Genomic DNA, 17,828 nt, shown 5'->3' on the forward strand with positions numbered 1-17,828 from the left:
AGTTATCGCTGGAAGAGTAAAGCAATCCTGAGCAAAGGTGAACTCGTGCCATTTGCTCTTCCTCTCTTACAGGAGAGAGATGTCCACTCTGGCCTGATAGGTCCCCTTGTGATCTGCCGAAAAGGAACACTTCACAAGGAGAGCAACATGCCCATGGACATGAGAGAATTCGTCTTACTATTTATGGTCTTTGACGAGAAGAAGAGCTGGTACTATGAGAAGTCCAAAGGGTCTCGGAGACGCGAATCTTCAGAAGTAAAAAACTCCCATGAGTTTCATGGTAGGGACTTCCAACTTGAATCTAATCTCTGCTAATCACACTGGGTCACAGTGATTTCTGCCCTTAGGGTTTCACAAGATTAGACATTAGATCTTCTGAGGAACCGGGAGCTACAGGGAAACCAGTTCTTGAACACTGGCAGGTGACAGGGCAGGTGAGGGAGTGCAGAGAGTCTGAAACAGCATACAGAACTGCCCAAGACAAGGCCACACGCTTCAGCTGCTAGCATGCATGGCAAAGGCTGTAACGTTACTCTGCAATTTAAGAAGCTCATAAACATTCATGATCTCTGGAAGAGCAAGTATCTACACAGACAAGATGACCGTGCATGTCTTTACTAAGAACGAATGTCCTATGTTCTCCCTCCAGCAGCTATCAGGTGGCAGCCATACCAGGTGGCCTGTGATGAGGAAACTAGGAGGGAGGAAACAAGGGAGCAGGTAACAGGAGGAGAGAGGCAAGAGAGCAGAAGAAAGTACACCCAGAAGCCCACTCAGAAATTTAGCCTGTACATTGCCAACTGAATTGCAAACAGTTTTAGAGAAAGGCAGAATTTAGGATTTTGTGGACAGCTAAAAATAAATAAATAAGGAGGAGATGTTGCAATTAGAAAACAATGAAGACTAATAAGCCATGTTTTCAGAGTTTGGAGAATGGAGGTATGGGGTGTAGTTCAAGATTTCTGATCTCTGAGGGCCTGAGTTGGGTAGCGGGTCACTCAGTGTAACAAGAAAGCTGCTATTGCTTAAGGAAACAAACAAAATCTGTTATATGCAACACCTCCAGCCAGCCAGCAAGACTGGGCATATCTCTCTTCCCTCTTCTCCCATTCGAGTGCTCAAGCTACCCTTCTTTTATCTTCTCTTGTTTTTAACCTTTCTTCTATTTCTAGGAGACATTTAATGATGTCACCCATAAAGGGACTTTGAGGTAGAGACAGGCAAGGAATATGATTTATGATCTGCTCCAAATCCCACCCATCAAGGATGGACTCTACTAATCACAAATAGGTCTATAAAGTTCAAACATTAAAAAGACCTATCTATTAAGCAGTGTAGAGCAGAGTGAGAGACAACTAACAAACAGGCTGAAAGCAGAGCTTCTTCCCTTCTCTCCTACCATCTGCAGCCCCAGTGTGCTTGGTCTCAGGAGCAGGAAGCACACTTTAGAAAGCCATGGCCTCTAGGAAGGCACAGGCTGCAGAATCAGACTGGGTGGTTCTTGGCTGTGCCCTTGACTCACAACCCTGGAGAAACTGTTTCTCAATTTCATCACAGAAAGACTCAAAAGCATCTGGACTAGCTTTAGTCCCAAGTGTGTTGCAGTCGGAGTCTCTGTAATGTGGTAATCCCCATGCTGCGATACTTACCAGGGTATTTTACAGACAGGCCCCCTGAGTCCCCAGCCGCTAGCTCAGTGCCTTGCCTCTGAAGAACAGGCTCAGCAAACATGTGAACTGGTGACTAAAGAGTGGATTCATTCAGCTTCATTAAGTGTTTACTGAGCACCCATCGTGTCAGGTCTTCACTTCCACTTCCTGACGGACAGGTCAGGAGTGCCCCTAATCATCGTCACAATGCCTTGCACTCTCGTGAGCTCTATTTTTTTAACAGAGCTAAGGTGAGGGGTAAGAGCTGGTGTTCTAAGGAAGTCCACAGCTGCTCCCTTACCTGACGTGATTCCCCTAACTTGGCTCCAGGAATTCCACATCAATTCCTTTACTATAATAATAGCAAGAGAAACTTTTCCTCTCTTCTGTTCCAGTTAAATGCTCAGTAGCATTAGGCTTTATCATTAAAATGTTGTGTTGTATTTGTAAGAGAATCAAGTTTACCAGGTGCTTTAAACACACACACACACACACACACACACACACACACACACACACACACTTCACTAAAGAGAGAACCCTAGACACCTAAGCTAAGAAGGGGGCAGAGGAGCCACCAAATCGAACAGAAAACAAATCAAATGGCTATGGGTGGTGGGAACACTGAGGATAAACTTGGAGTTCCAGATTTGCCTTGGAACTCTGACTTCAGGAGACCTCAAGGTGACGAGCTGCTTGTCCCCTTACTTACTCTCACATCAGATTTGTATTATATTATCTGCCCAAATTAATCTCCATCATGTGGCAAAGGGACATTTGCACTATTAATGTGAAGACTAGATGAGTAAAGCACAGACAGGGAGAGGCATACTACAGGGAAGAGTGGGAAACGGTGGAAAAGGAGCTCACTGCACTCCTGGAGGCTGGTGCACAGGACAGGAGGAGGACCTGAAGGTTCTGGTTCTGTTTCAGCCTTTCGCTGGTCTTATGATGCACAGAGGGCCCTCTCTATGCCTGGGTGGGTCTGGGAATGTGGAGTAACGAGAAGGTTGGGGGGGGGGTGGATTGCCCCACATTTCCTTATCAGCCTCCTCCTGGTGTATACAGGTTTCAATTGATTGCAATTCTCCGTCCTTTCAGCCATCAACGGGATGATCTACAACTTGCCTGGCCTGAGAATGTATGAGCAAGAGTGGGTGAGGTTGCACCTGATGAACATGGGCGGCTCCCAGGACATTCACGTGGTTCACTTTCATGGCCAGACCTTGCTAGAACGCGGCACTCAGCAGCACCAGTTAGGGGTCTGGCCCCTTCTGCCTGGTAAAGATATGAGCAATGGAAGAGGTCACTGCTGAGAAGTAGCTAGATAGGGCAACCTTAGTATCCATGACTCCCCCTCCTTCTCTCCAGTGCATCCTCTACCTAAGGGGTCAGAACACAGGATTCTGCCGTAGATCTGAGGCAAAGTCATATACCAAACTGTAAACAGTGTACAAAACAGCTAGTATATGATGAGTGCAGCCCACACAGGCTAAATGTGTGGCCAGATGTGGTTCAACAGAGATGCTGTGTTTCTCCCAAGCTGCTGTCTGTTGAGCAGAGTGGCTCTCCAGCAATGACAATATGAACCCCAGAGGGCTGAGGCAGCTGAAGCTTTTTCTGTTGGGAGGGAGATTAGAAACTAATTAGACCTCTGCATTCTTGAATTCTACTCCTGGCTCTATCACCCTGACAATATGGGGTCCAGGAATCATAATTTGTACTGACACATGCAGATGTTTGGAGAGAAAAGTTCTTTTTTGTTTGTCTGTTAATGATTGTAAAAGATGAACAATAACAAAGGTATTTATGGCTCTTCATATGTAGAATAATGAGAAAATATAGATTTAAGCAAACCACAATCATCAGAAAGGACTTCAGTGTGCCAGTGAGTTGCTTGTAGGTGTATCTGTTCAGGTAGCAGAACCAGTGCTGGGTGCCACTGATTCTCAAATGTCAGTGGGCATAGTGAAACCTAGGAAGCTGGTTAAAACACAGACAATAAAAGCGAGATTTTGCTCTCAGAGACTTTGATCTTGGGTGGGATTCCCAAGTAGCCTCCCCTCCACAGTAATGTCTAAGGAGTTACTGAAAGGCTGTCCCTTGACAAGCCCTTGGGTAAGGATCGTCATCATGTGACTCTGCTCAAATGCAGGTCCACAAGTCCACACAGACCTGATTTGGTGAGTGGAGGGGAGGAGGGGTTCTTGTTTGCTTGTCACACACCATGATTGCCCAATAAATCTAGAAAGACCCACTCTGTTAAAATTAGAGACAGAAAGAATTGGGTCAAACTTATTGCCACTTCTGGGGTTTTCTTTTTCTTTTTCTTTTTCTTTTTTTTTTTTTTTTTTTTTTTTTTTTTTGGCACTGGGGATTGAACTCAGGGGCACTCAACTACTGAGCCACATCCCCAGCCCTGATTTTGTATTTCCATTTAGAGACAGGGTCTCCACTGAGTTTGCTTAGTGCCTTGCTTTTGCTGAGGCTGGCTTTGAACTCACAATCCTCCTGCCTCAGCCTCCTGAGCCACTGGAATTACAGGTGTGCGTCACCCAGCCCAGCTTACTGCTTCTTTTTCACCAAGTATTAGCACATCAGCTGCACTTCCCAAGAGCCTGCAAATGGACTGAGCAGCCAGCGTGGACCTGGTCATCTAAACTTCCAAACCTGAGTATCTGATTGGAGGCAGAAGAACTAGAGATCACATTCAGTGTGTTTGAGGGCGATGACCACAGGCTACTAATTTTCACTCACAATCTGGGCAACTGGCTTCAAGTCATATTCAATAGAATTTTAGTACAACGTTAACTGGCAAAGGATGATGTTAAGGTATCATAATAAATAATCATGAGGTCATATAAACCTCATTCTTTCAGTGCTTTTCCAAAACAAGTTTATATAAATATTCAAATATGTAAGTTTTCTAAGAAAATTTGAAAATACAAGGAAAGGATGTTTTGTTTTGATTTTTCTTATTTTAAAAACCGAAAAGAGAGATGAAAAAAGGAAGGAAACATGAACAATATTTTTGAGGCCTGAAGGTTACCTTGATACTTGGAACTGTGAAACTTTGTTGGCCATGGGTGACCTGTAACATCACATTAGATAAGTGAAAGCTGCTTTCCAGTGTGGGGTGGTTCATTTTTAGTAACGTGTGTGTGTGTTGTTTTATACTTGTTTTGGTTCTGTCAGTTGCAACTTGAGGCTTGCCTAGAGAAACGGACGACTCCTAAATTCTGTGCTACAGCCTCTGTGATGCAGGGGCTGTAGGACCCTTGGAGAGCTGTCAATCATAATATTAACTCTCTATTTGAGGTTCATTTACAACTCTTGAAATGAAAGCATCAAAACCTGGCTGGTGGCTTCTGGACACAGAAGTTGGAGAAAACCAGCGAGTGGGCATGCAGACACCTTTTCTCATCATAGACAAAGGTACCACCCAAGAGCCACGTCTTGTTCATGAGCAGGAGAGCACCCCAACTTTTAGATCATGAATGTTCAGTCCTGATAACCCCCTGGAGAAAGGCGTGATCTGTAGCCAGAGGTTTCTTACTCCGGCCCCAGGTCTGATGGCACTGAAACCATGCCAGAATGGCTCAGAACAAAGGCAGCCCTTACTCAGGGAATCATCCCTCCTCCTGATCTTTCTGCCAGAAAGAATATTTAAGAAATTCTCCAGGTTCCTAAACAGGAGGGAGGAAATGTAATAGGAATTACACAAATGACAGAGATAGTCACTGAACTTGGCACATCAGTTCAAGAAACTCAGTTTCCATCTGCCACCTACCAGCCTTCACTGACAGACACCTGTGGAGCACCACTGTGCCACATCCAGGCACATGCCCGGCTGGCAATCTCTTCCCTGGTGGCGTAGGGATAATCTGTAACTTCTGGTCAATGTTTGAGAACACAGTCTCACGAGGGATAGAAGTTAGAGTTGTAAAATAGCTTACTTTAAGATCCAAGCAGGTAGAAGTAGGTTTAACAACCAGCCGCATTTCAGAATTTCAGTTCTTTTCCTCTGGGGTGGCACTATTAAAATTAAAGCACTAGTCTTGCTAGTGCACTTCCTATTTTATAATGAAACATATTTAAGTCCATGCCACACAAGGCTGGTAAAAGCAGTTACCAACCAAGGATCTCTTACTTAGTTGTGTACATTTTCTAAGCAAAAACTAATCATTGTTCGGTTTTTTATAGAATGTAAGATGCCAATGGGACTAAGCACTGGTATCATATCTGATTCACAGATCAAGGCTTCTGAGTATCTGAGTAAGTATTAGCATCATGGCTTGTGAATGGCAACTCTACAATTGTGCAGTATACACCCTGTGGAACCATACATGACAACACTGTGGGTCAGCTCTCCTCAACATAATAAGACAGCTCATCTCGGGGTGCTCATGTGATAGTGGGAGGAGCATGAGGGCAGGTGCTAAGAGCCTGTTAGTTATAGTCCCCATTAATAAGGCCCCTTGCCTGCGCCAACCATTCATCTACTCCAGAAGCTTTACTGGACCATCCACTCTATGTCAGGGCACACCTAAATTTCCTCAGTCTGCTGCAATCCTTCCAAGATTGAGGCCTTGATCAAGAGGATGATGAAGGTTCCCATCTGGGTCCCTCCCTTATCTTCCTGGTATGGAGGCAGTCAGCAGCCAGCCACACCAACAGAAACTGATAAAACACAAGCTGCTGACCTGTGTGCAAGGAAAAGGCTGGGAGGGTGAATTGACAAACTGACCCAAACACACGGCTGAAAGAAGATTCCATCACCAAGGTCTGGCTTGGTATCAGGACCCTCTTAACTTCCTGCTCTCCTAAAGGGAGCAGACCCTGCAAGGATCTGTTTTCCCACTGGACTTAACTCACTTAAGAATATTGCCTAATTATTCTATTGTTGTTTTCAAAAATCCAGAATAAGCTTTTATCCTTCCTTTGAAGTTTAGATTATTGGAGCCCAAATTAGCAAGATTAAACAATGTTGGATCATATAATGCTTGGAGTGTAGAAAAAAATTGCAACAGAATTTGCCTCTAAGCCTTGGATCCAGGTATGTCTTATTAACCTGATAATGTTTACTACTATTATAATAAAATGACTGTGATTTAGTAATTCTTTTTGTTGTTCTTTCAATGTTAGTAAGGGAAACAGCAACTAACATTATTCTCAATATTTTTACATCTTCAAAATCAATACTCTGAGTATGGTTCTAATAATATCCCATTTTATAGATGAAAAACCAAAGACAGAGAGGTATAAACAACTTCCCAAAGTGACAACAGTAGGTAGTGGTTTAGCTGGGTTCAAGTCAGGCACTCTGAGCTTACATATGGATTGCATGTATGAATTTGCTGAGACCGTAAGGTTGATTCTGGAGTTCTGAAGAGAGTTGACTGCACCAGGGGTTAAGGTCATATGTGACTCATTGACAAGGACTTCTGCTTGCTGGTGTTCCTACACTGCAGGTGGACATGCAAAAGGAAGTCGTAGTCACAGGCATCCAGACCCAAGGAGCCAAACACTACCTCAAGTCCTGCTACACTACTGAGTACCAGGTAGCTTACAGTTCCGACCGCACCAACTGGCAGATCTTCAAAGGGAACAGCACCAAGAATGTGATGGTTTGTATACAGGTTTCTGTCTGAATCTCAGGACTCACCCCATGGTTACTCTAATTGTGCCCTTTTTATATTACTTTTGTGGGGCCTGGGGTTGTGGCTCAGTGGTAGAATGCTCGCCTAGCACGCGTGAGGCCTTGGGTTTGATCCTCAGCATCACATAAAAGTAAAATGAAGGACTGTGTCACCTACAACTAAAACATGTATTTTCTTTTTAAATTAGCTTTGTGGGTGCTAGAAATGTGAACGGCTTTCTAAGGGTCCTACGGAGGAATGTGGTGATACCATAGGTTTATGTATACAAATTAAAAGGATCAGCAGAGCTGCTGAAACTTTGAAACCCCACAAAACTTAAAAAAAAAATTCCTTCATCATCAAACAAAGCACCTAGATGTATCATGTTGGCAGACAATGTACAGTAGAATCTCTGCTCTTATTCCTCAGAGCTCTCATGCTAGAAATTGGCCACCAAGAGTTCTAATTTTATTATTGTATTTTATTCTGTTCTTCAATTCAAGGTACCTGAAGCAAACAGTAGGGTTATGCCAGTGATGCTCTGAGGCAGTATGATCTCAGACGCACTTGGGGCCATGCCTGAGGCCATGCCTGAGCTGGTATACAGTCTGGCTCCTGCCCCTTGCCCCCACTCCCCTCCCCAGAGGAAATGACCTGAGTGCAAGGACACCAGTGATCTTGTCTGCCATTATGACACCAGGAACCTTGAATCTGTCTCATTTTATATCTTGTGTAAATCATCTACTAATTACTATTTTTCTACATTATCATTTAGCTATTTCTAATAGCCAAATTAGTGATAATATAACAGATAAAATCATAAAATCATAAAAATCTTAAGTTATGGTTCTTATTACTCCACATTGGGAGAAAAACACAGACTGCAAATGGGTCTGTAACTTAAGGATTTCTGCATTTGTACTCATTTGTGAGTGATATCACTGTATAGTTTTGGTACTGCCTGTTTTTGATAGGGCATTAATACCAAACTCACAGAAGAAACTGACGAGCATATAAAGAGATTTCTACAAATTTGTGTTAATTTTTTAAACATTTGGAAGAAATTTCCAGCAAAACATTCTGGATCTGGGGATTTCATTTGGAGTTTTTAAAATCATAAATTCAATTTCATTAACAATATTCAAATGATCCATTTCACATTAGGTGTGTCATGATGCTTCATTTTTAATAAATCTGCTTGCTTCCTGAGGTCCCAAGCCATGTGTGTGGAGGCGTCTGTGGGATCTGCCCTCACCAGCCTGTACTGACAGTGCCTGTTTTCACCTGATGTTGTGAATTGCCTCTCCTCTTGTTTTTAACTTATCAGGCGTGCTCTCTATTTGCCCATTTATGTTTATGGTTTCCAAGAACCAGCTCTTTCGTTGGTTGTTCCCTGCTGTTTTTCTGTTTCCAGTCTTACTGGTGTTTGCTCTGACCTACTGGAATTTCCTGACACTGCTCTAGCACAGTCTGGTTACTGTCAGGTGAAGGTCAAAGTCCAGGCTTCCCAATGGGCCTCGTGGGCATCTTAGGGGAGATTTCTCCTCTCTGCTGCAGGGGCAGAAGCCTCATGAGGGGCTGGAGATGATAAAGTCCTGGGTTGGTTCCTATTTTCACCTTCTCAGACACAGCCCCAACGGGGATGTTGAGGGTACCTCTTCAGTCTCACAACCCTAAGCGTTGGCTCCCCATTCAACCTTGACTGTTGTGGGTGGGAAGGGGCCACAGTTTTCTCGTGCTGCTTGGTTTTTATAAAACAGTTATTGTCTATAACTCTTTGCCAGGCTGCCTCTTCCCGGTACGATGATGACAGAAAGCAGGCTTTTTGTTGAGTAATTTTTTGTCTATACCCAATGGTGTCTCCACATTACTGATTTCTTCTCCAGACTGGGATATATGAAGCAAAAAGGAAACTCAGGGAGCCCACCTCCATGTTGTCCCTTGGGCCCTGAGAACCCTGGTCAGTCCTCTTTTCTCTCCACCTTTCAGAGTCTTCTTCTGTCTCTTTTGTGTACAATGTCCAGGGAGGGATTCTAGTTGTATGTAGTGAAGGAAACAAGGCAAAGTATATCTATACCAACTTCCTGGAAGTGGAAGTCAATTATAATAATAAATAATAATAATAACTATTATTATTATGATTATTATTGGTTCTGGAGATTTAACCCAGAGGTGCTTTACCACTGAGGCACATCCCCAGCCCTTTTTGTGTTTTTTTTTTTTTTTTTTTTTTTTTTGAGACAGGGTCTCACTAAGTTGCTTAGGGCCTCACTAAGTTGCTGAGGTTGGCTTTGAACTTACAATCTTTCTGCCTTAGCCTCCTGAGCCACTGGGTGTGTCACCACACCTGGCAGAAGTCAATTCTTTTTTTAAGATCAAATTGATTTGAATGACTCAGCTCGCATGAAAACTTAACATTACAATACTGTTAAATCAAAATATTATTATAAAATTATTTTATTGAGAATTGTTACATGACTAAGCTTTCCTCTTTTCTTGTAGTATTTTGATGGCAATTCAGATGCCTCTACAATAAAAGAGAACCAGTTTGATCCACCTATTGTGGCTAGATATATAAGGATCTCTCCAACAAGATCCTATAACAGACCTACCCTTCGACTGGAGCTGCAAGGTTGTGAAGTTAATGGTAAGGCACAAGATGCGTTATATTCTCACTGGCTTCTCTAGGGCACAAGATTGGGGGCCATGGAGGATAAGCAGAATTCTTAGATCTCTTCCATGAATTATGCTTCCAGAAAAATCTCCATGATCAGAGGCTCTACTCAGGTAAACTCTCAGTGACCCACGATGGGAGGGTCCTAGGTTGAAATTAGCTCCATCAATCCATTATCAGCAAGAAATACTTGAGATTTGAACTAATTTTGACTCTTCCAAAGTCCTCCAGGCTACACAGACTTTTATGTAACAAAAATATTCGACAATGTTACTCACGTATCTTGCTGTTCAATGAATATTTGAAATCTGATTCTGTTTTCCAACTTTGAGGTCACACTCTATATTCTTTTGTACCTATGTAGGTACTCAAGTCTTTTCTTTGTAAGTTGCTATATTTTAGGGGATGCTGTATTTTAGTGTAAAAAAAAGTCTAGATAATCATAAATAGTCATAATGAAATTCTACTACAGCTAGCGAGGATGCCTAAGAGTTTTATCAACTATTCTTCTCTGACTTAAAGCAGTGCTGTCCAGCATTTTTCACTTCAAAACACACAGAAAATAATGTCATCTGCCTAACATTCTGAGCTAATCCAGTAAAGCAACTGGCCCCGGACTTGGCTGATCCTGGCCCCTCAGGACTGGGGTGAGGGGTCAGAAAAGAGGCACAGGGGAAACTCACTGTGTCGCTCTGGGTGGAAGTTACAGCACACTCCTAGGGGCAGATAAGGAGCTGGGATGCTCAGTGGAGAAAGCAGCTGAACCTTGGAATCACTTTCTTATCAAAGCAGATAATGGAGCAGTATATCATTGACACTTGTGAAGGATAAGGACGTGGGCATTTTGCCAATGTCCAGATAGCTGCAGTATGCAACACCTCCATATAAAAGGCAACTTTTGTGCAGGCAGGACTACTCCTTGAAACAGTTTTGTAAATAACCGGGGCTTTTTCTTTCCATACAGTAAATGGCATAAATTGTAGATTTGTTCAGATCATACAGTCAAATTATCCTGTGATGTCTGATTCTGTTAATTTAGACATCTCTTTTCTATGCAAGAAGCATTACTTTGTTCATACTTCACTTCCTTGTGTATAATTAGCATCAGTAGTAGCCATTCCTTTTAGGGTTTTTGTCACCCACCCCCAACCTACCAAACATACACACACACACAGAAAGGGGGGGGGGGGTGATATCACTTCAAGAAAATGAGTGCACGTTGCACTAGCAAGAACAAATCATCCTGGATGGGCAGTCAGTGAGGCTCACTCACTAGCTATGCTCCTTACACAACTGGTCAGCCTGGTTGCCTGGTTGCCAAGTTACCCCTTGGCAAAATTCCAAAGGGTGCATAACATGAGTCACACTCAAAGAGTTGAAAGGAAAGTACTAAATGGTCACTATCAAGGATCTGTTACATTCTCTGTAGCTTTTGTTGGGAGAAGAAACAGTGTTTTCTACACACAGCCATGCATTGCTTAACAGCAAGGATAAGTTCTGAGAAATGCACCATGAGGCAGTTTGTGTCTGTGAAAACCTCAAAGAGTGTCCTTTCACAAACCTAGATGGTACAGGTCAATCACTTGATGCCATTTTGATTGCATCAGGAGAAGCAGAAAACAAGATGTGTGTGGCTACTGCCAGCAAAACATGACACACTGTTTTACAGTAGCTATTTTCATTACATAGGAGTACATTCTAAAATAATAGTTAAAAGTGAATACACAGCCAGTAACATGTTGCCCTTATCAAGTATCACGTTCTGTACATAATTGTATGTACTGTACTTTTATACAATCAGCATAACAGTCATTTATTTGGCCAGCATAACCACAAACACATGAATTACATGCTGTGTCATGATATCATGAGGGCTATGACATCACTGAGCAACAGAAAATATTCAGCTCCATTATACTAATGGGACCTATTGCACATGCAGTCTGCCATTAACCCAAAGGTCACTGTGCAGCACATAACAACACAGGGATAGTTTAGAATACTGTCTGCCTCAAAGCAAAGACTAAAGGTTCCACTTAATGAAGGAGGCACTGGAGTTTAAATATTTAGAACATGGTATTTGGTGTCAGTGAGTTTAAACTCAGTTTCTGATTCTTTTGGCTGTGTAATGTTAGACAAGTTACTATTTCTTGCTGTATTTTTGTCTTCTCATTTGTAAAATGGAGATAATTATGAGCATTAAATAATACATTCAAAGCCCAAGAGTAGTGTTTGACACATGAATTCAATAAATGTTCAGTGTCGTTTTGTTGTACTTGGTAGAGATGCTTTCTCTGTGTCTTCTGCAGTGTAAAACGCCATACAGGAGATGCTGGTGCTGCATAACTCATTACATTCCTTTTCTCTTGACAGGATGCTCTACACCTCTGGGTATGGAAAGTGGAAAGATAGAAAACAAGCAAATCACAGCTTCCTCGTTTAAAAAATCTTGGTGGGGAGATTACTGGGAGCCTTCCCTAGCTCGTCTTAATGCCCAGGGCCGTGTGAATGCCTGGCAAGCTAAGGTGATGCAGACCTTTCAAATGCAGTCTTCTTGGCCCCCAGAAGAAAACGTGGCCTCACCACAGAGGGAAGCAGGAGTGTCATCTCCTGTCTCTGCAGGTTAAAATCCTAGGTCTGAAAGTCTAGGATATCTGCTGATCAATAGCTATAGCTATGACTTTGGTTCAGAGAAGTCATTTCTCATCTCTGTGGTTTCTGCTTTATAGCCTTGACTTAAACCAGGAGGGGACATTTATCTGCAAAGAACCAGATAGAAAATACTTTAGGTTTGCTGAGCCATTTATTCTCCCTCATAACTACTCAACTCTGCCTTCGTAGCTTGAAAGCAGCACACACAACACATAAATGCAAGCACATGACAACGATTTGCAAGTTTCTGATTTAGACCAGTATGCATTACTGATAAATGAATGATTTAGATTTACCACATTTCTTATTTTTTCTTTACAAGTTAGCAATATTTTTCACTTTCTTTAGTGTGCCATCTAAACATTTTTGTTCCAATTTTTTTCAAGAATGTTATAACATTCCTTGACACAACTGGAGTCATGGTTACAAAACCAGGACTATAAATCAGTGACCTAAGATAAAGAGACACCTTCAAGAGAGTTATATTGCCCCTGATATCAATCCCTGAGTAATTCAGGTGACTTAATTTTAGGATAACTGTTAATAATTGACTTATTTTACCTCTTTGTTCAACTGACCAGAAGAAGCAGAGTGGCATAGGGTAGCTATGGGTAGCTATGATCCCTTTAACCAATTAAATCCAAATTCCCAATTTAGCATCCTCCTAGCTCCTTCTCTTAAGGTAGCTAGGGTCCAATTTCCTGGGTCCTCTGTAGAATTCCATACCCTGCCCTCGAATTAGGTCTCTAGAGTGGAAAGACCTATGGTGTGACTAGATCCAGCCCAGTCTTGGGAACAAATGTCTGTGCCTTCAAACTCATTCTGCCCATCATGAGATCACAGAATGCTAACATGGCAGGGTTAATGAAGCATCTGCCTAGGCCTTTCAAGTCTAAAGGCTCAGGAGAGTACATCATTTTTGCTTTTGGTGTTAGAACCAGGACTGGAATCCCATTCTTCCAGGATGCAGGTCAGTGCTCCTTCCTCCTTTGCAAGCAGCCCAAACACCTCGTTTTGTAACCCTGAAAGGAGGCAAACTGGCACCTACAGAAGTTTAATGATTAAAATCATAATATTACATTATACTTATAAAATAATATAAAAAATAAAGAGAGCTGTCATCCAAAGCTTTCCTAGATAATTCTTTGGACCTGTACATTGTAAACCTTGTTATTCCACCCTCCATTTTATACCCTTTTAAAAAATTTGCTAATATAGTTTGCTCTTAGTCTCTGTGATGTAATGAAGACCCAAAGATAAAATGCTTATTTTAAATTTTTAGTTCTGCCATTTACAATCTGGAATTCTGAGTCAGAAATATGTTTCATTTAACCTTCTACTAGAATGAAATGTGTATATGTGTATATACAAACACACACACACACACACATTTTTGAGACACAGTCTGGCTAAGTTGCTAAGACTGGCTTTGAACTTGCTATCCTCCTGCCTCAGCCTCCTGAGCAGCTAGATTACAGATGTGTGTCACCTGGCTCATCATAGTATTTAAACAAACTCGCTTAAGGATTTTCAGATAATTTAGCAATATTCTGAAGGAAAATTCATTTATTCATTCATTCAACAACTATTTCTCTGAGCACCAACTGTATTCCTCACATTGTCGTGAATACCAGGAAACAAAATTAAATAAGTCCCTATTCTCAACCAGTAGAGGACACAAACAATTATTGTGCAAATAATTATTGCACATTGTATAAAATACATCAATAGAAATTTATACTTGTGGCAAAAACAAGAAGAGACAGGGAAGGCTTCTAAAAGACTGAATCTTAAAGGTGAGAAAGAAAAGGAAAACTCTGAGTTCTGTGCATTTCTGAATATCTCTGTCTTAAAAAAAAAAAAAAAGCAAGGTTGCAACATCTTCCTTATCCCTGTGTTTTTATCATTTCATAGGCTAATAACAACAAACAGTGGTTACAAATTGATCTGCTCAAAATCAAGAAGATAACTGCAATTGTAACACAGGGCTGCAAGTCTCTGTCCTCTGAAATGTACGTGAAAAGCTACACCATCCACTACAGTGACCAGGGTGTGGAATGGAAACCTTACAGGCAGAAATCCTCCATGGTGGACAAGGTATGTTGGCAAGAGAAGGCATTCTGAAAACGGAGCTATGATTAGAAGGATATGGTGCCTTACATTTTACACATGTGCATCAATGTGTACCACCTCTTTACATCTTCTAAATCCTAGGTCTGCAGGTGCCTGGTCTTGGCACAGGGACAAAGCACATCACCTTTCTGCCTTGACTGCACCACCTGTGAAATAGGACAAAATTACTTAGTCTGGTTGAGAAAGATGGCACAGGCATCCAGAAAACCTTCCACTGAAATGATACCACATTAACATTGCCTTAGATGTACTTGGTATTTGTGACTGATTGAACGCCCAAGACTACAAACCTTTGTATGCCATATTGTTATTAAACAAACAACTATTATCCTTTCTGATGGGGAGACTAACTTTCCTGCAAGACAAACTGCTCTGTAACATTCTTACATCTTAGTAGGTGGTTTAAAATGCTACCAGAGGCAACACCACAGAGATGTGCCTAGTATTTGAGGAACGGGAATTGGGCTGAAGCCAGGAGGAGACGCTACACAGGGAAAGGAACTGAGAGCTACTGAATTCTCATCAGGTGCTCAGCACTTTCTCTATTAATGAATCTGTACCCATTTTTCATTTTATGAGGCTGTCCTTGTAACAGGGTAAGCATCAATGTCATAAACCAAATAGTGACTTGGATTCTACAGTGTGTGTGTGTCTATCTTGGAGAACTTGCTAAGGATGGGATAAACACACACACACACACACACACACACACACCCTACAAAACAGTTCAGTTGAGAATATAAAGAATATTCTAAAAAGGATGAACAAAAATGCCTGACCACATTTTTAATTTAAATGCCAGTAATAGCTAATCATTTACTGGTGTCCATTACCTGACATTTATTGGCACTCGTTGTATGTACACTTTCAAACCTTCTGTGCCACAGAATTTTATTATCTCCATTTTGCCAAGAGGAAATGGAGAACCAGAGAATATAACTAACTTCTTCAAAGTCACAATAGCTACAAAGGGGTGAGGAGCAGAGATGGTTTTGCAGCTGCTCCCCAGCACCATGTCAGATTTATTTTTCCTTCACTTGACTCAGATCATTGATGAAATGAAAAATCATTTTTTTTTTCAATTTTTAAGTTTTATTTTATTACTGCCTTTCTGTTCTCCAGGTATGACTCCTAAAAGGAGTCTGCCGGGCTTGTGACTTCATAGTGAGGATCATCTCTGGGAGAGCACTGTTTGATGCCCTCAGGTTCAATGAAAAATTTTTTTTAAAAATGTGTGTAAGATTTTTATACTAACTCTACCAATATTAAGGATTTTCTCTTATTTTGCTTTCAGATTTTTGAAGGAAACAGTAATATCAAAGGACATGTTAAGAATTTTTTCAATCCGCCAATTATTTCCAGATTCATCCGCATCATTCCTAAAACATGGAACCAAAGCATCGCACTTCGCCTGGAGCTCTTTGGCTGTGACATTTACTAGAATTGATTCTTTGAAAAAACAGAAGAGACTCTTTAATACCTCCAATCATTTAATGAGGACAGTGTATTTTATGACTATTTTAAATATTAACAATTTTCCATTATTTCTTTTCTTCTATTAGAGAATAAAATTTTATATAAGAAATGCTTATAATGCAACTCATTGCTGCCATTCAGTGAGACAGTGGCTATTATTTCTACATTCATTTTAATAGAGATGAGAAAATATCGTGAACCAACAAGATGACATCTTTTACAATGATTAAAAACTCTATACAAAGTAATACTCATGTACATAACATGCTTCATTATAGCTTTTTCAAATCCTACACACATTAATAAAAGATTGATTACTTTTGTAAACCCTTAATAGACCTGGAAAACTTTCATTCTTACACTTTAAAAAAAATGTGATTTATGAACAAAGGAAAAAGGATTTTTAAAAATGGTTTGTAGCTTCTGATAGAGAGAAAAACAATGTTACCATGTGAAATAAGTGCCTGAAGTGCCCTGTCTTTCTTGTATGATGATGATATGCTCCTTCTACATAAGCAAAGAAAGAAACATGATTTGAGTGTCCCACTGGACTTGTGCATCTGTCCTGGTCTCCCTTGGGACTGGCTGCAAGTATTAATGTTCAAGCAGTTGGTGGACATTGTTATGATTTGGACCTGAGGTGACCCCCAAAAGCTCATGTGTGACACAGTGCAAAACAGGTTTAGAGGAGAAATGACTGGGTTGTGAAGGTCTTAATCCAATCAGCGAATTAACCCCCTGGTGGGATTAACTGAGTGGTAACTGAAGGCAGGTGGGGTGTGGCTGGAGGAGATGAGTGGGCATTGGGGCCTGGCTTTGGGTACATATTTAGTATGCGGTGGGTGGAGTCTCTTGCTGCTTCCAGATCATCATGTGAGCTGCTTCCCTCCACCACACTATTCCACCTCACCTTAAGCCCTGAAAATGGAGCTGGCTATCTGAACTGAGACCTCTCAGACTGTGAGTTTTTCCTCCTCTACAATTGTTCTAGTCAGATCTTTCAGACACAGCAGCAAAAAAGCTGACTAAAACAGACATGAAGCAAAACCAAAATAACTGTGGGAGAAACAGAATGGCTTTGGCTTCATTCTGGCTGGCACTGTCTCAGCACAGGTTCACCTAAGGGAAGGCTTATACCTGTAAAACACTATTTAAACTGCTGGCTCAAAAGCAGCTATTCCTGCTGTAACTGGCCCTTGGCCAAATGGGCACACGGTAAAGGTGTTCTCTCTGTGCCCTTTTCTCTGTGGCCGCAATCTCCTCCTCTTCTTTCCTCCAGTAGCTTCTCAACACTCCCTTCCCTAGGAACTTCGGATCCAGTGATCCTGAAGACTCTGTGCGGCCAGGAGGTTTTGGCATCCTTGAAGTCACATACAATAGTCACTGTGGAGAGTATCTAGTTTTGTGAAATAAACCACCTCAAACTCAATGCTTAAAACAACAACCACAAACAAATGGTATTTGAGGTAAGGGATATAATGGATAGCTAAATTTATTCATTTTACCATGTGTACATATATCAAAATATCACACTGTACACCATAAATATATACACATATGATTTTAAACAAAAAAAATTAAAACAATAATGTCACCAACAAATTT

General features: G+C 41.4%; 1 protein-coding gene across 1 annotated transcript in view; it reads left to right on the forward strand.

Annotated features, from left to right (window-relative positions):
* Window positions 1-16,703, forward strand: part of F5 (coagulation factor V) — a 65,597-nt gene extending 48,894 nt beyond the window's left edge. The window contains 11 exon segments of the mRNA XM_079107115.1: window positions 73-280; window positions 2,751-2,930; window positions 4,968-5,084; window positions 5,853-5,928; window positions 6,602-6,665; window positions 6,667-6,705; window positions 7,121-7,276; window positions 9,791-9,935; window positions 12,336-12,487; window positions 14,529-14,711; window positions 16,042-16,703. Of these exon segments, the coding sequence (XP_078963241.1) occupies window positions 73-280; window positions 2,751-2,930; window positions 4,968-5,084; window positions 5,853-5,928; window positions 6,602-6,665; window positions 6,667-6,705; window positions 7,121-7,276; window positions 9,791-9,935; window positions 12,336-12,487; window positions 14,529-14,711; window positions 16,042-16,188 (1,467 nt within the window). The 3' untranslated portion in view covers window positions 16,189-16,703.
* The last annotated feature ends 1,125 nt before the right edge of the window (window positions 16,704-17,828 follow it).

The sequence above is a fragment of the Sciurus vulgaris genome, assembly GCF_902686455.1.
Source record: "Sciurus vulgaris genome assembly, chromosome: 12".
NCBI lineage: Eukaryota > Metazoa > Chordata > Mammalia > Rodentia > Sciuridae > Sciurus > Sciurus vulgaris.